The sequence below is a fragment of the Lactuca virosa genome, chromosome 4 (assembly GCF_052849685.1).
Source record: "Lactuca virosa cultivar CGN04683 chromosome 4, Lactuca_virosa_CGN04683_v6, whole genome shotgun sequence".
In the NCBI taxonomy this organism is placed as follows: Eukaryota; Viridiplantae; Streptophyta; class Magnoliopsida; order Asterales; family Asteraceae; genus Lactuca; species Lactuca virosa.
In genome coordinates this window covers 466831588-466856259 of record NC_136429.1, presented here as the reverse complement: position 1 = coordinate 466856259, position 24672 = coordinate 466831588, and the positions used below count along the sequence as shown (strand labels likewise).

The 24672-nt window shown below is 38.0% G+C and overlaps 1 protein-coding gene and 1 non-coding gene across 2 annotated transcripts; one reads left to right on the top strand and one right to left on the bottom strand.

The window, feature by feature from the left end:
• Nucleotides 1-5485: 5485 nt before the first annotated feature.
• LOC145110478 (small nucleolar RNA R71) lies at nt 5486-5592 on the bottom strand. Its single transcript, XR_013709856.1, has one exon. It is a non-coding gene; the product is annotated as a small nucleolar RNA R71 (small nucleolar RNA).
• A 606-nt stretch (nt 5593-6198) lies between these two features.
• LOC145106823 (uncharacterized) lies at nt 6199-7179 on the top strand. The gene has a single exon (XM_079043753.1). It carries the CDS (start codon nt 6199-6201, stop codon nt 7177-7179), a length of 981 nt encoding a protein of 326 aa, XP_078899879.1.
• The last annotated feature ends 17493 nt before the right edge of the window (nt 7180-24672 follow it).

Here is a 24672-nt window from a genome sequence, read left to right as displayed (position 1 = left end):
TTTAGTTCCGCACCCCTAAGGGTACAATTGAAGTAGTGCCTCACAACCCTATATAAACTAATTTATGTGTAGTGTAGTAGTGTTCTCTTGTACTTGAAACTGTATGTATACTTGTAGAGTAAAAATAATTATACTTAAATAATTATTTAGTATTGTACTCTTGTGTTCAGAAAATAGTATTGTATGCCATAAACTGTATCTATGATAGTTTATATGTTTGTTAATGTATAAGCTCTGGAATTGGTAAAGTCGTGTGTTGAAACCCAAACTATACCTATTATAGTTTGCATGTATGTTGTGTATTCGATTCATGTATTGTACTGAAAGCTTCTCAATTATGGTTGTATGTTGAAAACTTCCCTTATGCTTAGCATGTTAGAAAAGGGATAAAATATCTAAATATTTTATAAAATGTAGTGATCTCTTGGTTGTTTCAATTGCATAAGTTTTAATTCTGTTGAAATCCTTTATATAAGAACACAAAATATCTTTGTGTTTTGCTTGTATTCCCCCCTGAAAGCGTTAAAAACAGTAAAAGTGTAGGGGTATGAACTCACAGTTAATTATGTGCACGTACTCGACAATAAAACCGGAAAAATGACCCTCGAGTTGGAGTACGCGGAATTAACGGTACCCTAATGATAATTAAACACATAATTGTATTTTAATTAGTGAAACCTTTAATTAAAGTGTTAGAAAAAACTTGTTTTTGGGTTAGGAATGTTACCGAGACTTGTTTGAAATGGAAAAAAAGAGGGTTTTCAGACAAGGTTCTCGGCTTAAAGTTGTTTGCGGCCGTGAACAGAGTTTGTGGCCGTGAATTGGTTTGCAGATGTGAACTGGGTTGCGGCCGTGAACTAGGTTTGCGGCCGTGAACTAGGTTTCTAGCCCTTGAAGATATGAACACTGTTCTTGGTGTTCTTGGTGTGCTTGAGGAAAAACTTGAAGATTTGAAGGTTTGTTCTTGAAGATATGAATGTTCTTGGGAGGTTCTTGGGAGCAACTTGAGAGAGTTTTTGGGTGAAAAAGATGAAAAATGAAGATTCTCTCCGGGAAAAACCTTTATACTGGTTGGGTTTGCGGCAGGGAATGGGTTCTCGGCGGTAAACGGGTTCGCGGTCCAAGGGTTTACGGCCTAAGGGTTTACGACCGTAAACACTTGGCTGGACGAGTTTTGCTGAATTTTCGAAGGAAACTTGATCTTTCGAGTGTTTTTGGTTCTGAAAACTTATATAACTTCTAATTATATATTTTAGATTATTTTCTAACCCATAAGAACTTAATGGAACAAATAAAATTCGAAATTTTATTTAACGGAAATTGACTTTTGATGACTAGAAAGTATCGGGTTGTCACATCGTTTTTGCTGTTGGACGTATAAATAGACCCTGATAGCATTCCAGTAACCTAAGTTGGCGATTCCAGAGGTACCAGACGACGAAAATACGATTTTGGAGGCGTTTCTTCTCTGATTTCAACGATTTCTGAAGATCTGAAGACTGTGAATCATCTCCTTCAAGTAGATTAGTAAGATCAGTTGTTTGATGTCTCTTTTCATTTGTTTTAATCAGATTTTAGCCATGTCTGGCTAAAACCTTAGTTTTCAGTTGTGCAAAGACAAGTACTTTTCATGTGATTGATCATTAGATCTGGTTTTTGATTTGTGTTTCTATCTAGATTCTTCAGTTTTGTTCTTAATGAATGTTTGGTTTTAAATTCTTGTTAGTCTGATCACCTAATTAGGGTTTAATTATTCCTATTAATAAGTCAATAGAATCTGTAATTGTTCTTATCAACGGGTAATAAGTAACAAGTAATAAATCGCTTCCGTGTTTAGGATTTGACTTTATTATAAAATGAAAAATCATATCTTTACGCTTCCGAGCTTGTGAGAAGTATTGGGTATTGCTGGGAAGTTTACAAAGAACTTAATGCAACTTTTCTGATCTTAACTAAGAGCTTGTTTGATTAAACAGTAAAAAGTTAGGGTTAATTGAAGAGCTTGTTTTGATTAACTAATTTAGGTAAAAGAGAAATTACTAGAGCTTGTTAGTTTTTCTCAGTACCAGCTTAGATAGAAGGCATCTCAAATAATCAGATCTGGATCAGTTACATGATTAGGAAAGTCGTAGTAGAACTCAAATCGTTTTTTATATTGATTTTCATTTAATTTAATATCACTGCATTTTTAGTATTAGTTTTTAATTAAAACCCCCTTTTATATTCTGTTTTTTTACTAGATGTGTGTGATGCAAAAAGGCATTGACCATTAGGCTGTGTCCCTGAGGATTTGACCCTGCTTCCCTGTGTTATATTTGTAACACCCAGAATCAGAAAGACCAAGAAAAGAAAGGATAAGCTCTAAGTCATGAGTCAACTCGTCGAGTCCAGGAAGGAACTCGACGAGTCGGAGCGGGATCCGGGGTATAGAGTAAGTGACCGACTCGGCGAGTCGGCTAGTGGACTCGGCGAGTCTGGTCTGGGCGAGAAAAACCCTAATCCCGGGGGTTGTGCCCTATTTAAATAACATTACATCCCTTCCCCAGCCTCTTTACTCCCCTTTTGAGATCCAGAAACCCTAAATCGTAAATAAGAGCCCTTGGAAGCAATTTAGAGTCTAGATAAGTGATTTTGGTGGAAAGGGGCTTGAAGATCAAGAGGCTTGCTGCAAAGGAGTGGTGTAGATCCAAGATCTACTTTAGTTGGAGCATATATTAGAGGTAATAAGTTGTTGCTTTGGCTTTATTGCAAATAGATCTATCTTATGTTTGAGATTTGGGGCATTTTGGGCATGATTTAGATCTAAGTCGAGTTAGAGGCCTAGATCTGAGGTTGCTACCTCAGATCTAGACTTGTGATGGTCCAGAAGGTCATAAAGTTTATGTCAATAAGTTATTGGTGAAGCCCCTTTGCCTTACACCCTAGCCCTAGAGTGTTTTGGGCCTTTAGCTCCTTGGTTTCATGTAAAGTTTGCAACTTTACGTGGGGGATAGACTGTAGAAGAGTGGATCTATGGATTGGAGTTCCTGCATGGCTCGAAAAGCCACTGTTTGGATTGAGAACTGGAGAGACTCGGCGAGTCACATGGGTGTACTCAACGAGTTGTATGAATATGTGCATGGGCTCGGCGAGTTGGAAGAACAACTCGGCGAGTCTGTAGAAGATTGCCTAGGACTCAGCGAGTCTGTTCTTGGACTCGACGAGTCAGGTCGCAGAACCCCCAACCTCTTCTGGTTAAGACGCAGATCAATGAGTTGAGCGGTGACTCAGTGAGTTGGACAGGATGGGACTCAGAGATCGTTGAACTCGACGAGTCCTGGGGTGACTCGGCGAGTTGGGTCGTATTTTGAGAGCTTCTGAGTTTAAGGACTCGGCGAGTCTTCGGGTTGACGCGGCGAGTCAAGTCAACTGGAAGGTTGACTTTGACCAGGACTTTGACTTTAACTAGAGTTGACTTAGTTTGACTTCTAGAGTTCAGTTTGGAACTAAGTGTTATATTGATAATAGTAGCTCGAGGAGCTAGTGGAGCAGCGGTTCAGAGAGTTGTCGGACAGCAGCCAAAGGGTTATCAGCAAAGTTCAGCAGTGCAGGTGAGTTTCCCTTTGTGTGGATGGGTCTACGGCCACAATGACGACCCATGTAGTTATGAGTAGGAAGACCCAGGGGTTAGCCCTAGGCACAGTATGCTAGTATGACATTCGGGACTAAGATCCAATGTCGGGCGGGTGCCCAAGGAATGGTTTGCATGATAGAGTATACTTGTTGTCTGTGTGATACTTGTATGTGCCTGGTAGGGAGGTGAGTGTGGGCGAGGTCCCGTATCTCACCAATAGCAGAGTGTGGACGGTGTTCCATATCTCATTAGCAGCAGAGCAGGGGCGAGGCCTAAGGTAGGAAGGGAGTGAGTGTGGGCTAGGCCTGTATCTAACTATCAGTAGGAGTGTGGACGGGGTTCCATGACTCATCAGTAGCAGGACAGGGGCGGGGCCCAAGGTAGGCGAGGCCTTAGAACAAGAATCCAGTAGTATATGTTCAGTTTGTGTGTTATGATATGATTGTATGTTAGTATATGTTAACTAGAAAATAAATAAGTTAATGTGTGAGCATGTGTGATGAACAACCACATATAAGTTGATTGAATTGACAAATTTAGTTAACTAATATTACAATTCTTACTTGATTCGAAATGAACACTTGGAAACTTGTTAGTTTAATCAGTTGGCCACTGTTTGAATTGACTTGTTTGCTAAAGGATTAGTAATAGTGAACATGAATCTAATCACATTAGAAATCGGTAATCATTGATATATTAATCCATTGCACTTGCCACAAAATCAACCATAGGAATAAGTGAATGGAAATCTAAATAGAAGTCTCTTTATCTTATTGAATATAGTTGTCTTTTATTCCCTTTAGTTGTTAATTGTCTTTTGTTTGAGTGTTATTTGATTGCTTAAGCTTCTAGTCTTGTAAAACTAGAGAAAACCCCCTTTTATTATTTGTTTTTATTTAGATAATTCTAGAATTTGTCTTAATTGTTACCGTTCCTTGTGTTCGATACCCTACTTGCTTGAACTATATTGCTAATCGATAGGTACACTACCTTTCGTATGTTTATTTTGTGTCTAAATTAGTAGGATTAAAACTAGTACTGTTTCACATGTATCAAGTTTTTGGCGCCGTTGTCGGGGAACGGTTCTAATAATTATTTTATTTACTAGTGTTATCGATCCTTTGTGTGAAATCTATTTCATACAAAGTTACTAGTTTTTCTCTTTTAAATTTTCGTTTTCAGGTTTGAGTTTTTGCGTTGAACTCGTCGAGTCCATTACTGAACTCGACGAGTTGGTCGCGTTTTCAGCTTCATTTTTTGTTTCATTTTGATCGTTTTACACATGTTTTTCTGTTTTGTTTCAGGAAGTTTATGACCAGAAGCTCCAGTTCTTCAGTAGTACCACCCGTTGAAGATCCGGAATCGATTATTCGCAAAAAGAAGGACAAGGCAATCGGAGAATCAAGTGGTTTTGACAAAAAGATAGAAGATCTCGAGCCGAACACACCTGAATTTGAAGAAGAAAGTGAACCCGAGCCAGAAGAAAAGATGGATAACATCGCAGACATACCCATGAACGAATATAAGAGAAGGATGTGTGACGATACCGGGCCAGGACTCCTGCAACCTGCGATTCCAATGACAGCAAACTTTGAGTTGAAGGTCACATACTCGCCCAACTAAAGGACATCTTATTCTATGGGAAGGATCACAAAGATGCGTACAAGCATATCGATGAGGTCAACGACATAGCCGACTACTTCAACATCCCTAATGTGCCTCGCGAGACTGTTTTACTTCGTATGCAACCGATTACGTTTATGGGAGCCGCAAAAGATTGGCTAAAATCACTCCCTCCAGGATCCATCACAATATGGGCTAAGATGTGCAAAGAGTTTATTGATCAATTTTTCCCTCCCTCAAAAAATAGCAAAGTTGAAAAAACCCATTTCAATCTTCGAACAACAAGGAGGTGAGTCACTCTATGAGGCGTGGGAAAGATACAAAGGCTTGTTGAGGAACTGCCCCCACAATGACCTAAACATTCAGCAAGAAGTCTCCATTTTTTATGATGGAGTGAATGTGACAACAAGACAGCTCCTTGACTCCCAAGGACCACTCACGAAGAAGGCACTCGCGGTTATAAATGAACTAATTGAAGAATTCTCTAAGCATTCTAGAGAATATCATAACCCAAGGAATGATTCAACTCGAGGAGTGGTGAACTTAGCATCTGATAACATGGCGGTAGTGACGGCTAAATTGGATAGCATGGACCAAAGGATGACAAAGATGGATCAATGCAACCATGCCATCCGGGTAGGATGTGATAACTTTAGCGGGCCTCACCTTACTAAAAATTGTGATCTTCACAAGAACGGGATCCGAAAAGCACAAGTTTGTTATTCGAGTGGCGGTAGGTTTGATGACGATTGGAGGAAACCGAAAAAGGAGTGGCTACCATACGATGAGTACAATAAGGCAAAGGAGGATAAATATACCAAAAGAGTAGAGGTTTCTATCAAAAGGAGGAGCCGGTGCAAGAGAAGAAAATGGGCTGTGAAGACATGCTCACACGATTTGCAGTTGCATCCGAGAAAAGACACAACGAAATCGATGTGGCGATACGAGAACAATAGGAAATAATGAAAGGGCAACAAGCGTTAATGAGAAATCAGCAAGCCTCTATTCTCAACATTGAGAAACAACAAGGGCAGCTTGCAAAGCAAATCAACAAGCGGACGCCGGGCGGACTTCCTAGCGATACCGAGAAAAATCCGAGAGGCGCACACATAAATATTGTGACGACTAGGAGCAGAAAAATAGTCACTCCTCTGACCCCAATCCCGAATGAATATTCTAAGGAGGTGCTAGAAGAAGAGAAAGAAAATATAAATTCGCAAACAGTCGACCCTACTCGACGATTTCCAGAAAAGAACTCGACAAGTTTTACGCCTGAAGAGAAAAATAAACCTCCAATTAAATCATATCAACCTCCATTTCCATTCCCAAGTCAAGCTAGACGAGATAAGAATAATGAAGACTATCAAAACTTCCTGGAGCACATCATGGCCCTTCAAATCAATATTCCGTTCATTGAGGTGGTTGCACAAATGCCCAAGTATGCCAAATTCTTGAAGGACCTACTCACAAATAGGAAGAAGATGGAGGATGTATCCAAGGTGGTTCTTAATGAAAATTGTTCAGCTGAAATGTTAAATAAATTGCCTAAGAAGATGGGTGACCCGGGTAGTTTGACTTTACCTTGCCAATTCGGGAATTTTGCTACTAGTTATGCATTGGTCGATTCGAGGGCAATTGTGAACCTTATGCCATACTCATTCTTTAAGAAGTTGAATCTTCCGGTGCCAAGACCTATCCGAATGCCGATCCACCTAGCAAACAAGATAGTGACATTCCCGAGGGGAATATGTGAGAATCTATTGGTGAAAGTCGATAAATTCGTTTTTCCGGCAGATTTCATTGTGCTAGATATGGAAGAAGACCATCAGGTGCCAATAATTCGTGGGAAAACCCTTCTTAAACACCGCTTGCGCCATAGTAGACATAAGAGAATCCAAACTTACCCTTCGGGTAGGAGAAGATTCAGTAACTTTTGGAGTTGATCGAGCCATGAAACATTCTTAGTTTAGTGATCACGGCCTTCTCGGTGGACATTTTGGAAGAATTAATGGAAAAATGGAAAGAAGACAAGTCAAGCGAATCGACCGTTGCCTTTGAAGATGACTTTCATGCTAAAAGAGACCTAAAGGAGATAGAAAGATTACTCGAAGAAAGTGAATACGAAGAATTAATAAGAAGTTCTGAAAAGTCAACTCCACAAGTTGAAGAGATAAACTCAGCAAGTTTGGACAAAAAGCCGCGATCATACGGGAAAACTGGGCACAAGTCGACGAGTTTTGTTTCTGGACTCAACGTGTTCAATGTTCAAAACTCGAATTTAGAGCTGAAAACTTTGCCGGAGCACTTAGAATATACATTTTTATAAGAGGGTGATCAAAAACCTATGATCATAGCCTCTGATCTCACACAAACCGAAAAAGAAGAGTTAGTGAAAGCTTTGAAGAAAAGAAAGAATGCCATTGCATGGAAAATTACCGACATAAAAGGAATTAGTCCTTCATATTGCTCTCATAAGATTAACCTTGAAGAAGGCCCAAAGTCGGTAGTGCAACATCAAAGGCAGTTGGACCCGAACATGCAAGAGGTGGTCAAGAAGGAGGTTGTCAAGCTCTTAGATGCTTGGATCATATATTCGATTTCAAATAGTCCATGGGTTAGTCTAGTTCAAGTAGTGCGAAAGAAAGGAGGGATGACAGTCGTGACGAACGAGAAGAACGAACTTGCAAAGACCACTTCCCTCTTCCTTTTATTGATCAAATGCTTGAGTGATTATCTGGCCGTTGCTATTATTGTTTCTTACATGGATTTTCAGGTTATTTCCAGATTCCTATTGACCCAATTGATCAATAAAAGACGACTTTCACTTGTCCAAGTGGAACATTCGCATATCGACGCATGCCTTTTGGGTTATGCAACGCGCCGACGACCTTTCAACGATGCATGACGGCAATATTCCACGACATGCTGGAAAAATTTATGGATGAATTTTCTGTTTTTGGCTCTTCTTTCAATGATTGTCTTACTACCCTTGATTTGATGGTTGCTAGGTGCGAAAAGACCAATTTAGTCTTAAATTGGGAAAAATGTCATTTCATGGTGAAGGAGGACATTGTTTTAGGCCATAAAGTATCCAAATCGGGGATCGAGGTAGATCGGGCAAAAATTGATACTATTGCTAAATTACCTCCACCAACCAATGTGAAGGGCGTTAGGAGTTTTTTTAGGTCACACGGGTTTTTACTACCATTTTATAAAAGATTTTTCCAAAATAACTAGACCTTTGACTCAATTACTTTTGAAAGATGCACCTTTTAATTTTGCGGAAGAATGTTTAGCTGCTTTTGAAATTTTGAAAGAAAAATTAACTAATTCCCCGATCATTATCGCCTCGAATTGGAACTTACCCTTTGAAATAATGTGCGATGCGGGCGATTTTGCCTTAGGAGTTGTGCATGGTCAAAGGGTTAACAAGCAATTTCAACCCATTTACTATGCAAGCAAGACCTTAAATCCGGCCCAAGAGAATTACACCACAACTAAAAAGGAATTATTGGTCGTGGTCTATGCCTTTGACAAATTTCGTCCTTACCTTATTTTTTTCTAAAACAACAGTTTTTACTGACCATTCTGCTATCAAGTATTTGTTTGCCAAGCAGGATGTGAAGCCTAGATTGATCCTATGGGTGCTTTTACTTCAAGAATTTGACATCGAGATCAAGGACAAGAAAGGGATGGAGAATGTAGCTATCGACCATCTATCTAGATTGGAAAATCCAGAAAGGGACGAGATTGACAACAAGGGTATTGGGGATAGCTTCCCAGAGGAGTACTTGATGGTGATCATGGGAGAAGAACCATGGTATGCTGATATTGCAAACTTCTTGGCTGGCAACTTTCTTCCAAAAGGGCTCACTCACCAGCAGAAAAAGAAGCTCTTTTCAGAAATCAAATATTATTTCTTGGATGAGCCCTATCTTTTTAGGAGTTGTGCAGATGGGATCATTAGGAGATGTGTATTTGGAAGAGAGATTCGTGACATTCTAGAGCATTGCCACAATACGCCGTCAGGAGGGCATCATGGGGTACAATACAAAGCTAAAAAGGTGTTTGATGTGGGGTTTTATTGGCCTATAATCTTCAAGGATGCTGCCACCTATGTGAGAGAGTGTGATGCTTGCCAGAGGTCGGGTAATAATTTTGCAAGGAATGAAATGCCTCAAAGGAACATCCAAGTGTGTGAAGTATTTGATGTGTGGGGTGTGGATTTCATGGGGCCATTTCCATCATCTAGAGGACACAAATACATACTTGTAGCGGTGGATTATGTTTCAAAGTGGGCAGAAGCGCAAGCGTTACAGAAAATGATGCAAGGGTAGTTGTGAAGTTTTTAAAAAGATTATTTTCTAGGTTTAGGGTACCAAAGGCATTGATAAGTGATAGGGGAACCCACTTTGCTAATTAACAACTAGCAAAGGTTTTACAAAGATATGGTGTACGCCATAGATTTTCAACACCTTGCCATCCACAAACAAATGGGCAAACCGAGATCACAAATAGGGAACTCAAAAGAATCTTGGAAAGATCGGTGGGTAGCAATAAGAAAGATTGGGCGGATAAATTAAATGATGCACTTTGGGTATTCCGGACTGCATTCAATACAACCATTGGAACCACACCCTATAGGTTAGTCTATGGTAAAAACTGTCATCTACCGGTGGAGCTTGAGCATAAGGCTTATTAGGCTTTGAAAACATGCAATTTTGAGCCAAGAGAGTTGTGTGCCAATTGACTTTTGCAAATGAATGCCTTGGAGGAATTGAGAAACGAGTCTTACACTAACGCGTTGATCTATAAGGACAAAACAAAAAGGTGGCATGATGCAAGGTTAAAAGGTAATAAGGAATTTGAAGCTAACCAGAAAGTTCTTTTGTACAATTCAAGACTAAAGTTCTTTCCAGGAAAATTATGCACTCGTTGGTCCGGGCCTTTTACGATTAAGCATGTATATCCACACGGGGTGATTGAATTATGGAACAAGGATGGGTCGAGTTTCAAGGTCAATAGGCATAGGGTTAAGCGATATGAAGAAGGAATGCCAAGTGAAGAAAGAATTGAAGAAGGGTTGGATTTGGAGAAAGTCGCTGCAACATAGAGTGGGAAGAAGTCCAGCTAAAGACTCCTAAAAAAGAAGCGCTTACGGGAGGCAACCCGTTGTTTAAGTTTGCTTTCTTTTACCTTTTTCTTTTATTTTTATTTTTTGCCTTTTATTTTCTTTATTTTTGTGTGTTTTATTGTAAGTCCCAAATCTGTTCGTGTATCAATCAGATCCGCTTGATGGTGCGGAATCCCGATCAAGCGGATGATGCCAGATCTAATGAAGAAGAAGGAGAAGAAGGAGAAGAAGAAGAATAATATGAATCTTGTTTGAATTGATGATGTGAATGAAGTTCCCTTACACAAGATTCACACACTTTAGCTCCTTTCTCTCTCTCCTGGCCGTAAACTCTCTCACACACTCCTCACCCTTTACATCTATTTATATGGTGGACATGGGCCGTGAACAGGTTCGCAGCCGCAAACACAACCGCAAACACCTATTATATGACTGAAAAATACATTTTCCCAGAAAAGTAAAGTATAAACCAATATATTAGACCCAACAATCTTCCCCCTTGGTTTGTAGCTTTCTTTTCTAATTGACCCAACAAGCTCCCCCTAAATATGTAGCTGGCTTTTCTTGTCAATCTTCATTTGGAGCTTGGCTTCAGCTCTTGTCTTCGATTTCTTCACAGCTTCAAGATGAACTTGATGAATCTTCAATAAATGACTTCATCTTGAGCAATTGGGGGTTTCTTCAGAATTTGACATTAAACGCACATTGGGTGAGGAGGCTTGATGTAGAGATTCTTAAAAGATAGCGCTTTCAGCTTGAGAATATCCAGAGAGAATATCAGAGAGAACGAATCTTTTGAATCACTTCCGCAGGTTCAGAGATAGCAGCAGACTGATTGAGAAGGCTTCAATGCAATCAGTCACATAATCTTCAATTGCAGTTTCACCTTGCTTTTGGGGTTGAAAGATTGAATGTTGAAAGAATAGTCTTCATTTCTTGCTCCTTCGAATGAGAATTCTTCAATGATCACGGATGAAGCTTTGGCTCAGAAATCTCGAGACAGTCTCCATGAGTCTCGTCTACATCTAAATTCACTTTTCAAGACAAAACAAAACTAAAAGAAAACTTAGCACACAATATTTTTGGATTTTTTATATTTTCTGAAAAAATAAAACAGAAACAAAAATATTTTTGGATTTTTTTTTCTCACAATATTTTTGTATAAAATACGATACCACTTGTAAGTCCCAAATCTGCTTGTGTATCAATCAGATCTGATTGATGGTGCGGAATCCCGATCAAGCAAATGCTGCCAGATCTAATGAAGAAGAAGGAGAAGAAGAATAATATGAATCTTGTTTGAATTGATGATGTGAATGAAGTTCCCTTACATAAGATTCACACACTTACACACACTTAAGCTCCTTTCTCTCTCTCCTGGCCGTAAACTCTCTTACACACTCCTCACCTTTTACATCTATTTATATGGTGGACATGGGTCATGAACAGGTTCACGACCGTGAACCAGTTCACGGCCGCAAACACAACCGCAAACACCTATTACATGACTGAAAAATACATTTTCCTAGAAAAGTAAAGTATAAACCAATATTTTAGACCCAACATTTATTAAGATTTTTCACTCTAAGTCTTCTGATTTGCTTAAAATGATTGCTTGAGGACAAGCAAAGTTTGAGTGTAGGGTGTGGTGGAATTTATTTAAACAGAACAATTTTTTTTTCAAACAGAGCTAAAAACTCGCCGAGTCCATATGCGTACTCGATGAGTTCATCTGAATAATCGCCACATTTTGACAGAACCCATCTCTACTCGACGAGTTTGTGACCCCGAACTCGAAGAGTAGACTTTATTATCGAAAAAATAATATAATTTTTAAACTCAGTAAATTAGGTTTTTACCCTAAAAAGTAAAGTTTCTCATTCACAGCCGCCACCACCTTGCACTCGACGAGCTTTCTCTCTCAAGCTAGAATCTTTCAATCATCCTGGTTTTCACTAAAATTTTGCAGCAAAGGTTAGATTTTTCACCCCTAAACCTGTTAAAGTTTCAATTTTTAAGTGTTTGATGGTTGCATTTTGTGAAAAAACCTCAATTATAAATTTGGTATGAAAACTAGGGTTTTAATTTTTACCAAATTAGGATGCTTTGACTCGTTTATCTTGTGAATTAATGCGTGTTTTACTAACCTAGACAAACCCCTTGGAATGATTTTGAGTTTGAATGGCTGAATCTATTCGAATCAGTAAAAATTCTGGGAACCTTCAAATAACTCGACGAGTTGCTCATGCAACTCGACGAGTTAAAGTTTGTTGTTTGCCCAGAATTTCGAATTTTGACATATTTCGGGGTTTTGTTTGGTTTTTCTTTGCTTTTTTGTTTGCATAAACATGAGTAGACAAAGGGGCCAATAGGTTTCAAGGAACCAAGAGGACTTCCCTTGGTTTAACTTTCCAAAAATTGGATCAGTAGCTACATTGGTTGGGTGGAAGAAGAAGCTTGAAACGCTGAAAAAGAAGGAGTTTTATCTATCAAATGAGTTGAACTGGACATGGTTAGAACAAGTGGGTTTGATGGAAGCCATAAACCTATATTTGACAAAAGTCTTCATAAATGATGAGGTGAAAATTACTTTTGACGCCTGGAGGAGGCTATTTCGAATGCAAAACCAGTCTACCAGGAATTGTGTTGAGAATTTTATGCTACAGTTACGTTCTGGGGTGGAGATGATTATTATGACACAAACACGTTAACTTTTTGTCTTGGGGGTGAATTTAGAGAATGTAGCATGGCCGAGTTAGCATGAAGGATGGGTTTATATGACCAATCGGTGGTCATGACTGCAGCTCTTGGTACATTTTGGATAATTGTCACAAGGTCTTCCCGGATGGAATGAATGGGGCCAATTGGTGGTCGACAATTTTGAATAATGTTTACATTCCATCAGCTACACAAGAGGGAAGCATTAGGTCGCAAACCCACTGCCTAATCCACCGGTTCATTTTAAATTCCATCAATATGCGAAAGGACGATGATAAAGTGCCGAGTCTTGACGTGTTCTATTTATGGTGCATCATTATGTCCAATACTTTCTGTAACATACCTTATTGTTTGGTAAAATACTTGGGTGAGGGTGGAGTGAAAGAAAGAAAAACCTCGAGAATTTGTGGAGGTATGTTTGTGAGTAGATTGGCGAGATCTTATGGTATTTTTGAAAGGGGGTCGGGAATATTTTGACTATGATGCCACCACCTCCATTTAATCCTCTTCTTTATATGAGAGCAAGGATTATTGAGGATTATGGTGGGGGGAATTTTGCCATTCCCGATGAAGATGAGGTTAGGGTACCGGAGCAACCGGGTAAGAGGGTGAGATCGTGACAAGGGCACATGGATGAAGACCCGCCCATGGTCCCGGTTGAGGATGAGCTACCAATGGACCCATATAATGTGGAGTTGAGGGCATACCAAGACGACATAGGACCAAGCTTGAATTACCATCACATGACCCTTGCACATATGACGCACCACATGAACATCCCTTGAATGGATGATGCTCCTGATTACCCTCACATTAGAAGTTGGGAGGAAAGGTGGAATGCTAGGCAAAGTGGAGCCGGTGGAAGTGGTAGAGGATTTAAAGGAGAAGAAGATGAAGACGAGGAGTGCTTATCCTTTTCTTTTATTTGTTTGCATGTTGAGACAATTTTATTTTTGTTTGTGTTTTTATTTTTTTTTTGTTTTGGTTTGTTTAAAACTTCTAGATAATTAGGAAGTAATGTAGGATTTTATTTTAATGTTTTCCTTTATATTATGTGGTTTGTGTTTTTGATCTTTACAGAAAATAGGGTGAGGGATTGAATGCATGAATATAGAGTGAGGAAATAATATGAGAAGTCGAGTCTAGACGAGAAGATTAGGAGATTTGAGTCCAACCATTAGTCCGACACTTAAAACAGCTGAATAAGAGTATATTTACTGAAGAAAATGAGGGGGTGTGTTAACTAAATACCCCCTTAACATCAAAAACAGATATGAAGCAGAAAAGAAGTGCCCATACAGAGAAGAAAACTCGTCGAGTACACATATATAACTCGACGAGTCCAAGTGAAAAAACGGGACGTCTTCCAGTATAGCGACTCAACTCGGCGATTCCCCATTACTGAACTTGACGAGTTGCGCATTCTTTTATCTTCGAGTCGACGATTATTCTATTTGACGCGGGCATTGATTATATTCTTGGAGATCATTCACGAGCATTTCCAAGAGCTTTTTCCTCTATATTTGGAGTTGTACCACACGAGACTCATGACAACCAAGGCGTGGATGATCTTTTCCCATGCCTAAAGTCAGCTGAAGATGGAGCTTAAAATGAAGAATATCAACCTCGCAACTACTATCGCAGGGGAGTTTGTTCCAATTCTCTCTTTCCTATTATGTTCTTTATCATGCATAACATGCAATGGGGACATTGCATAAATTAAGTGTGGGGTAGGGGGTTGATTACATTAGTTACATTAGAATCCTTGGTATAATTTAAAAAAAATTGCATAAAAATTGCTAGGACTAATTCAGAAAATTATGGTAAAAAGCAATTAGGATTCCATGCTAGTATTGTGTGTGATCATTCTATGAGAACCTAAATGTTTAGTTGAGCCAATATACATTATGGTGCATTTGTGGCCCCCTTTATTCTAGTGAAGTCATTGGACAAAAAATACAACCTCGCTTAGTTTGAGGGACGCAACATGTTTAGCATTGTGTACCATAAATATATCCAGGAAAGCTTAAGTAGTCATTGCACATGAGACTAATACCTTTAACCAATAAAGGATTAAGTTAAATCCCCTTGCGTAAGCATATGTTTTTCTAGGTTTTTAGTTTTAGTGAAAAAGGTGAGTGTGAAAAAAAAAGTTGAAAAAGAAAAAAAAAGAGTGATGCAATGTTTGAAAAAAAGAATCTATAAAGCCATGAAGACAAAAAAGAAATATCAAGAAGAAAAACTACAAATTATTGAAGATTCAAGTTATCAAGTATTTTTATTTTTATTGTAGTTTTCTTTTCTAGGTTATTTTTCCGTATGTGTGCTTGGGGGTTTAACCCAAAATGACTTGAGATTAAGAAATTTTTCTACGGATAGATTTGGAGGGATGCATAAAATGAGCGTTGTTCAGAAAAAGTGGGCAAGTGTTTATGAGGATTGTTAGTATTTAGAATTAGGGGCGTCCTTAGGAAAACTTTTAGACACAAATGCATGCGTTGCGGTCTTGGCATAATGGTTGGGTTTGATTGGGATTGTCTTATGCGATGGTAGTGTGCTAAAATTCAGTTTTACTTGCGGGCAATCAAAAGTCAAGTGTCGGGTATTTTGATATGTGCTTTATTAGTCATAAAAATCATGCATTCTCTTAATATTTTATGTTGATTTTATCCCATATTATGGACAAAAGGTGTTTAATTAGCTTAATATTTCAATTTCAACAATAAAGACATGCTCGGGCGAAAAAGGAAGCGGAACTAGCAGTTGGAAGCTTGGAAAGTGAAGTTTGAAGAAAAAGCGCATAAATGAAGAAAAACTCGATGAGTTGGCCATCAAATCGACGAGTAGGTGCTGAATTTTGGAAATCTATATATATATATATATATATATATATATATATATATATATATATATATATATATATATATATATATATATATATATATATATATATATATATATATATATATATATATATCGTTTATTCCCGAAACCCTAACACATTCTGGAGGCTTTTGGCGACTTTTGAAGATCAGAAGGGTTCTTGGGAGCTTTAGTTTTCGAGAATTCAACCTAAAAGTCAATTTTGTAGAGATCAAAGGCAAAAAAACCATTACTTTTATCTTAATCTTTTGTATGAACCATGTTTGAATCAATAGATTTCGATTTTATGATGATATTTGCTGTAGTTATGAGCTAAAAGATTCATCCTTCTGTTTAGACTAGATGATCTTATGAATATGGTTTGATTGAGTGGTTTGGATTAATTTGATTTGATTATTTATCTTGTTAAGCTTGTTAAAAGATCCTTGCATATTAATGATAATTATTTTCTGTTAATAATCAAGTTTATTGAGTTGTATGAATATCTTCTTAATTGCTTGAATCATATATTTTTGTGAAAACAAGATTATATGCCTAGTATTAGTGAACATGAACCTAAGGTTAACTAGAAAATAAATAAGTTAATGTGTGAGCATGTGTGATGAACAACCACATATGAGTTGATTGAATTGACAAATTTAGTTAACTAACATTACAAGTCTTACTTGATTCGAAATGAACACTAGAAAACTTGTTAGTTTAATCAATTTGCCACTTTTTGAATTGACTTGTTTGCTAAAGGATTAGTAATAGTGAACATGAATCTAATCACATGAGAAATCGGTAATCATTGATATATTAATCCATTGCACTTGCCGCGAAATCAACCACAGGAATAAGTGAATCGAAATCTAAATAGAAGTCTCTTTATCGTATTGAATGTAGTTGTCTTTTGGTCTCTTTAGTTGTTAATTGTCTTTTTTTACTGTTATTTGATTGCTTAAGTTTCTAGTCTTGCAAAACTAGAGAAACCCCCCTTTTATTATTTGTTTTATTTAGATAATTCTAGTATTTATCTTAATTGTTACCGTTCCATGTGCTCAATACCCTACTTGATTGAACTATATTGCTAATCAATAGGTACACTGCCTTTCGTGTGTTTATTTTGTGTCTAAATTAGTAGGATTAAAACTAGTACTATTTCACATGTATCAACATGAGAGTGATATAAAATGTGGAACAATGAGGTGTGTGCACTGCAATCATCCCGGGCTTTCCCCTTCGAACTATAATTACCTGAAACATAAGCTAAAAATCGTAAGCACAAAGCTTAGTGAGTTCCCCAAAATACCTCATACCATACATTTCAAACATCTAATGGGCCCCGCCCATCATCTAATGGGCCCCGCCCATCATCGGGCATCATCGGGCATACAATATAATCATCAGGCCCCGCCCGCTGCCCGGTAAACATATAAACACATAACACATGCAAGAGTCGCATAGACAACTAGCATCCTACATATAATAAACCATGGGTCGGCTTTGGTGCCTTCGACCTGCTAAACACAGGGAGGAAACTCACCTCAAGCTGTAGAATCTCTCAGATAAAATCTCAGTCTGGTGGTCCGGGAAATCCCCGTGCTAACTGTTGGGTTTTGAGCATTCTAACACTCCTAAGTGTACATGCAACCCGAAATACCTTGGATCTATGTTTTCTCTATTATACATGCAAATATGAATATTCCAAGGTATTATCCTAACTAGCATACAAAACATTGATTCATATGGAATAATATAAGTTAGAAGACATACCTTTTGATGTAGCTTGATTCCATGGAGCTTAAGAGCCTAGTGCCCCAAGTGTGACACCTCAAATGGTTCCCACAACACCAAATACACTTAGAATAACTTGAGAGAAATGAGACACTTCATGAAATCGGCTAGCCCTCACCATTCCTTCATAGTCTGTGACACCAGTCAAGTTTTGGTCAAAAATAAATTGATCAATAATCGTAATTGGGATGAACCAAGTGGTAGAGTTTGTAACAAGGTTTCCAAAAACATAAAGAACACTGAAATCCGAGTTATAACGAAGAAGTTATGACCAATCGAAAATCCCCGGTAAAACCGGATAAACACTGTTCAGTGTAAAAAGTATTCGATAAAAGGGCTTTTTAGCCTTAACAATCTAAATAAAATTTGTAGAATATGTTAAACCGAGAACGTTCATAAAAAGAACGTGAAAATCCGACTTCGTATGAGGAAGTTATGATTTTTCGAAGTTTCGGTTTAGAAGTAGACAGCTAAAAATTCAAAATATAAATTAATCGATATTTACCCGACGCAACTTAAACGAGAATTGAAGGTCTCGTCAAAAGTAGCACAACGGTAAAAAGACAGACGAAAACGGACGTCGGATGAAGAAGTTATGAATTTTTAACGGATTCCCGTCCCGGTCTGTTTAAAATAATAATATTAAAAATAAATTCAAAATTAGCCGATGAAGTCTAAACGAAAGTCGTAGAGTATGATTTTACCTACGCGTGCATATAAAGAACGCCCAAAACGGAGCTCGTATGCGAAAGTTATGATTTTCGCAAGTTTTGGCACAAAAATAAAGAAAAATAGGAAAAACCGGGCAATTTCGCATGCCACGTCACCCTTGCACGTGACAGCTGCTGAGTGGACCGAAGCCATGCGTGGCACCTCCTGATTCGACCAACTCCGCGGTCCAATCCTACTCCGACAGCCTCGCATGAGACACACCGGACCTCACCCTCGCATGCTCCTCGGATGACCTCCTCGCATCGTAGCATCCTCCCATTGGACCGAAGGTTGGTCCAATCCAAAGCTGCCAGATCCGAACCGACAGTCCGAACCGAAGCCTCGCGAAGCCACCTGTCCGAGTCGAACCTCCATTTGGCCACCTGTCCGAGGCACGTGTCTCGCTTACCTTGCTCCGGATCCGAAGCTGCGGACTATAAATACCCTGCGAGCCTTCTCGGATGAAAGCCATTTTTCACCCCAAATTTCTCCAAAATTCACATTTTAACCCCGATAACTTTCTCACGGCCCCGAATGCCCCGGTATCACGTCTAAAGCCCGAAGCAAGCCCCGGAGCCCCGGAATTCTCGAGAATTCATCCTCTCTCCTGTCGAAACTCTGCCCGGTTTGAGCCGGTTTCTCGTCAAGTAAACTCTTTACGGGAAACGAAACGCTGCCCGAATCACCGCTTATCAAAGTGAGTTCATACCCCTATAATTTACCTTTTCAATGGTTAATGCTTTTTAGGGGGGGAATACAAGTTTAACACAATAATAAATTGTGTTAATAACTGTGTGTGATAATAATCACACAAAAAGTTTCCGTATGCTTTTAAGAATTACCAAATACTTCCAAAATAACGTAAAGACATGTTAAATTCTTTGAAAAATGTTTTATAAACTATTTCAAAGTATAAATGCCAAAATCATGATTATATATGTATAAATATATAAATATGACTTGAAGGGCTTAGGACTAATGAATTATCTTATATCCTTTTCCTTATTTGGATGTGGAATTAAGGTTGTGATATTTGTCCGAAGGTCGTTTCCTTCTTAATTATATATATATATATATATATATATATATATATATATATATATATATATATATATATATATATATATATTATACAGATATGAGTCTAAAAGGTTACTCCTTTTAGTATCATTACCTTTGTATCAGGCTGAGCAAAGGTGATATTCCATGAGAATTCATGCTAATCAGATAGAACATATAAATTATAATAGGTATAATTTATGATTCAAAACTAAATATACAAGTATGATTCACGACTGTATACTTTCCAAGGAAATTACCAAAATACATTCAAATATAACAAGATATGTATAACACCTTTAATATACGAACAACATATTAAAGAAGTAAAGATACATCATACCTAGTTTGCATTAACAAAGGTACTATACAGAGTACCAGGGTTAGCAAACACGTGGTAATGTCGGGTTTGCATTAGCAAATGTACTATACAGAGTGCCTGGGTTAGCAAACACGAGGTAATAATACATCCTGCCGAGTTTGCATTAGCCAAGGTACTATACAGAGTACCCGAGTTAGCAAACACAAGGTAATAATACATTCTGCCGGGTTTGCATTGGCAAAGGTACTATATAAAGTACCCGAGTTAGCAAACACGAGGTAATAATTCATAATTCAAGTATACTAGAATACACTGTTTTACAAGAAACTAGGGTTTTAATTCAAAACAAATCAAGGGTTTACACTTATCAAATACATGTTTGGAAAACTAGGAATATACTGTCGATCATTATTTCAGAATGATTGGGTTTTCAAAACTAAAATACATGTAACGTTTAATATGCTTTTTATGAGACTCTATATTCAGGTTGTTTAATTCATTTTAGACAGCATAGGAAATTCCTGACATTATAACCAGAATCTCCAGCCGGGGAACGAAACAAGTGTGTGTAGATCTATATCAGGATTGACAACCCCGCACTCAGGCTGCTAGCTACAGTCCGGCATACACGCTGATGAGTGACAATTGTTATCACCAGTTTAAACGCCCACAAAGCGTTTGTTTCAGGCCATCCGTCATAGTATGGTTATAATAACTACTCATTAAAAAGATATTAACAATACGTTAGTGTATAAACAAATAAACGAAAGTACACCTTCAAAGTACCAGTTTATAGAATACAAAATACAATGGTTTAATACAGTTTTCATTAACACCTGGTGAAGCCAGGCACACTCTCAGTTTCAAGTTTTCATAAAGGAATACAAATACAAAACAGTAATACAAAGAGAACGGTTTATGGGATTAAACCACTTATCCAATGGAACTTAATCACTCAATCTCGGTAAACTAGTATAACATAAAAAACCTTTAGTGGTTAATTCTATAATTCCTTAGTTATTACATTATAGTTATACATGAGTAATGTTCAATTGACAGTGAAGTGTGTGACTTCCGCCTTACTTCCTGTTCCTTGTTTGGTTGTGGGCTTAGGGCAGATACACCCAGTTGACTGTCCATTCGATATGGTGTTATGTATAATCAGTTTAAACTAAGTAATTACAGAGGGAAACTATTGAGGTTATCAATCTAGCACCTCAGGAAATATAGGATTTCCTGTAGAAACCAGTGAACTTATTCAAAGAACTTAGGGTATACTTAACAGAACTGAAATACTTATGAACTCACCAGCTTAAATGTTGATCTACTCTTTCCAAATAACTTGTATTCTCAGGAATCCAGTATACAGGTACACTCCAGAAGCTTTTGAGAAGACTACCTAGTACCGTACTGCGATTCTTGTCTTCTACTATACCTACTTTAGTGTTTGAATATGTAATGTTTAAACACTTATGTAAAACTTATACTTATTAATGCAATGGTTGTTTGTACTTTGATTACTATGTTACATGTGTTGTGATACTTACCTTAAGTCCTCAGCCCCTGAACGTTTCCGCCGTTCTGGTTTGGGGGTGCGACAGATTGGTATCAGAGCAGTGTTTATAGTGAACTCAGTATATCAGTCATAAAAGATATACAACTATAAACCCATTGGGATAAAAACACTCTGACCAAGAGTTATACTTTAAAAATATATCAATATTTTATAAAAGTATAAGTACATGCAGAGTATATATACCATAATGAGTATCACAAGCAGAACAAAACTAAAGTATTTGGATGTTGGACATTGCAGTTATACCTAGACAGTGACGTAATTATATCTGGGATCAATATAGCCTGATCAACTATATTCATCCGAGATATGACCAACATGTGTTTAGGGGAGTGATTGTAGTGTTGCAACTGGTCTAAAACTTACCTAAGCACCAGAAGAATTCTAGAACCAAAGACTAAAATACTATGGGAGTATTTTAGGATGCTATAACAAGGATACTGAAGACTTGTCAAGTTCTTATATCTAGAAGTCTAAGAATCAAACTCATAACTAAAATAACCTGGAGGTATGTTACATACCTTTGAGAAAATGTTAAAAAGATCTTTTCTGATAAGTCTATAAGTACTAAGTGGATACGTTAAGGTTATATATAGTCGAGATTTTATAGACTTAGAATAGGTGATTTTCACTCTACTTCCTTTTCCTTGTTTGGATGTGGTTTAAGAGTAGGATTACTTATTCAAAGGTCTATTTGATCTGGATTATATATAATCGATACACACCATGTGATTATAGGAGGACCAGGAAGGATCACCTTCATAAAAATTCAAATTTTCTCATAGATTCTTTAGACATTCCCATTCTTGTATAAACCGTTAGATAAACATAGTTACTCCAGCAATCAATAGAAGAGTCAAGCAGGATCCAACAGAATTTCATTAAGAGAATCCCAAGAAGATACATAGGAGAAGTAAACGAACTATAGAAATCATTTACTGCCCTTACCCTATTAAGGACACCAATGAGATATTCGCATGAACTTCCGAGATTCAAAATCTTCATTACGAAGTAATAGGGATGCAGGTCGAATCATTGAGAACAATATAACAAAACGAAAGATTAATACATAGATACAAATGGTTAGAATACATCTAGAGACACGATAGTCGCTAACGAACTCATTTTATTATCATGTAACAGAATCATGCCTCCAAAGAAGTGTAACCAACCCACCAGCAAAACACCAATCCTTCAGATAGATGCGGTTACGTTCCAAGTTGCGGTCACATCAGCTGTAGCAGCTGTCATGGCACACCTTAATACTAACAATACAAATGTTAGTAGTAATGTTATCGGTAACCCCGATCGTGGTGATGGCCAAGTACAGCAACGAGCACCTACTTGTAAGAACACCTCGAACCTTAAGCATAATAACCTTAAACAAAAGTTCGAGAACATGAAAGGGAGTTGTTCAACTCAAGAACCTAACAGAGGGCATCGAACTGGGGCAGTCAATATCCCCATCAGCCCTGTTATTCTAGCACCAACTAAGCCGTATATAGGAAACCTCCCACACTGCAGCAAGTGCAACTACCATCACCATGGAGGTTGCCGAAAGCGGCATTGCAATATATGCAACTTGAAGGGGCATACCGCCCGCTTCTGTAGAACTCCGGTTGAGTTCATCACTTCAACTACTGATGTTGGAACCATTCCCATATGTTACTTTTGTGGTGAAATAGGACAATACAATAGGGACTGTCCAACAGAGAAGAACGAAGGGGGAGCAGGAGGATTTTGATCCCAATACATGGGAAAGCATCAAAGAACCCTGCTATATTTTGGTATGCTTCCAAACCCCGATAATTATCTATAATTATGATTACTCTTCCGTTCAAATTAAATCATAACACTTATATAAAATTTGAAACCCTAACAGGTAAGCTATGATGACTTAGTGTATACATAAGGGTCATTTATAATTAAGATTTGTAGACTTAGAGTGAGTAATTCCGCCTCATTTCTTGTTCCTTGTTCGGTTGTGGATTTAGGGCAGGGTTGCTCAGTCAAAGGTCTCACCAATCTTAATTATACATGACTTGTATACACCAAGCGATTATAGAGAGACCTAGTAAGGATCGTTTCATGAAAGTTCATAATTTCAAATTATCAGAACCCTCGTATTGGTAGTACCCGCCAATTTCGAATCAAAAAGGGTTTTGTAGTGATAATAACAGAATAAAACCAGAAGCGTAGAAAACTTAGGTACATAGGATATCACCCTAGTAATCATTCGTCCCAGAACGACTTAATATCTATTTCATCGAGAAAATTCTGACATCCTCATTCGACATGGTTTGGCCTGGCCCTTACCATGTGAAAATTCTTATGTTGTATAAGAGAACTTTTTCCTTAATCAGCTGTAAGATGAAATTCTTCCAATTCATAAAACAAACCCTTAGGTTGTCTCTTGTTTCAAAACTTCAGAAGTACCCATGCGAAGAGTACCACGCCATTCTAGCCTACTCAGTAGACAGGAAACTTCAAACGAAAAGCACCGAAGTAGTCTTAGAAGTCAGTAACTACCGAAGTACCTCAATAGATCTCATAGGAAAATCATTGTACCACAGGTCAAGTTCAAGAATAGAGACTAAGAACTCATTAAGTTAATCCATCACTTCTAAGTGTATACACGAGGGTGGTATATAAGTTAGACTTAAAAAGATTAAGGATGTGTGCTTCCGCCCAATCTCCTGTTCCTTGTTTGGTTATGGACCTGGGGCAGAGTCACCCATCCGAACGTTTTTTGAAATCTAAATTATATACGACTTGTATACACGAGGTGATGATGGATGAGCCAAGTATTAGTCTGATCATGAACTTCGGAGCAAAAGCTAGCATCATGTATTCTACCAGGTAGAATTCAACATGAGACCACGACAGTGGGTCGAGCTACTAAATGACTACGAATTTGAAATTCGTTATCATCTCGACAAAGCCAATATAGTAGCTGACACCCTAAGTCGGAAAGAGTACCCAGGTCATAGTGCCAATCATGGACTATGATAACCCATTCAAATCTATCCACATAGAGTAAGGAGGCTCAACAGGAAGCCTTGAAACCTGAAAATGTGGCAAGTAGAGAAGATAACTAGAACGTGTGAGTGTACGGTATGCCAATATCTGTTATCTCCACTAAGATAATAGAATCATCTCCCAGTTCAGGCCGTCACTCAAATACTGTGACAACCGTCAAAATTGAGTCAAGTCAAAGTCAAACAAAGTCAACAAGTCAAAACCAATCGACTCAATTA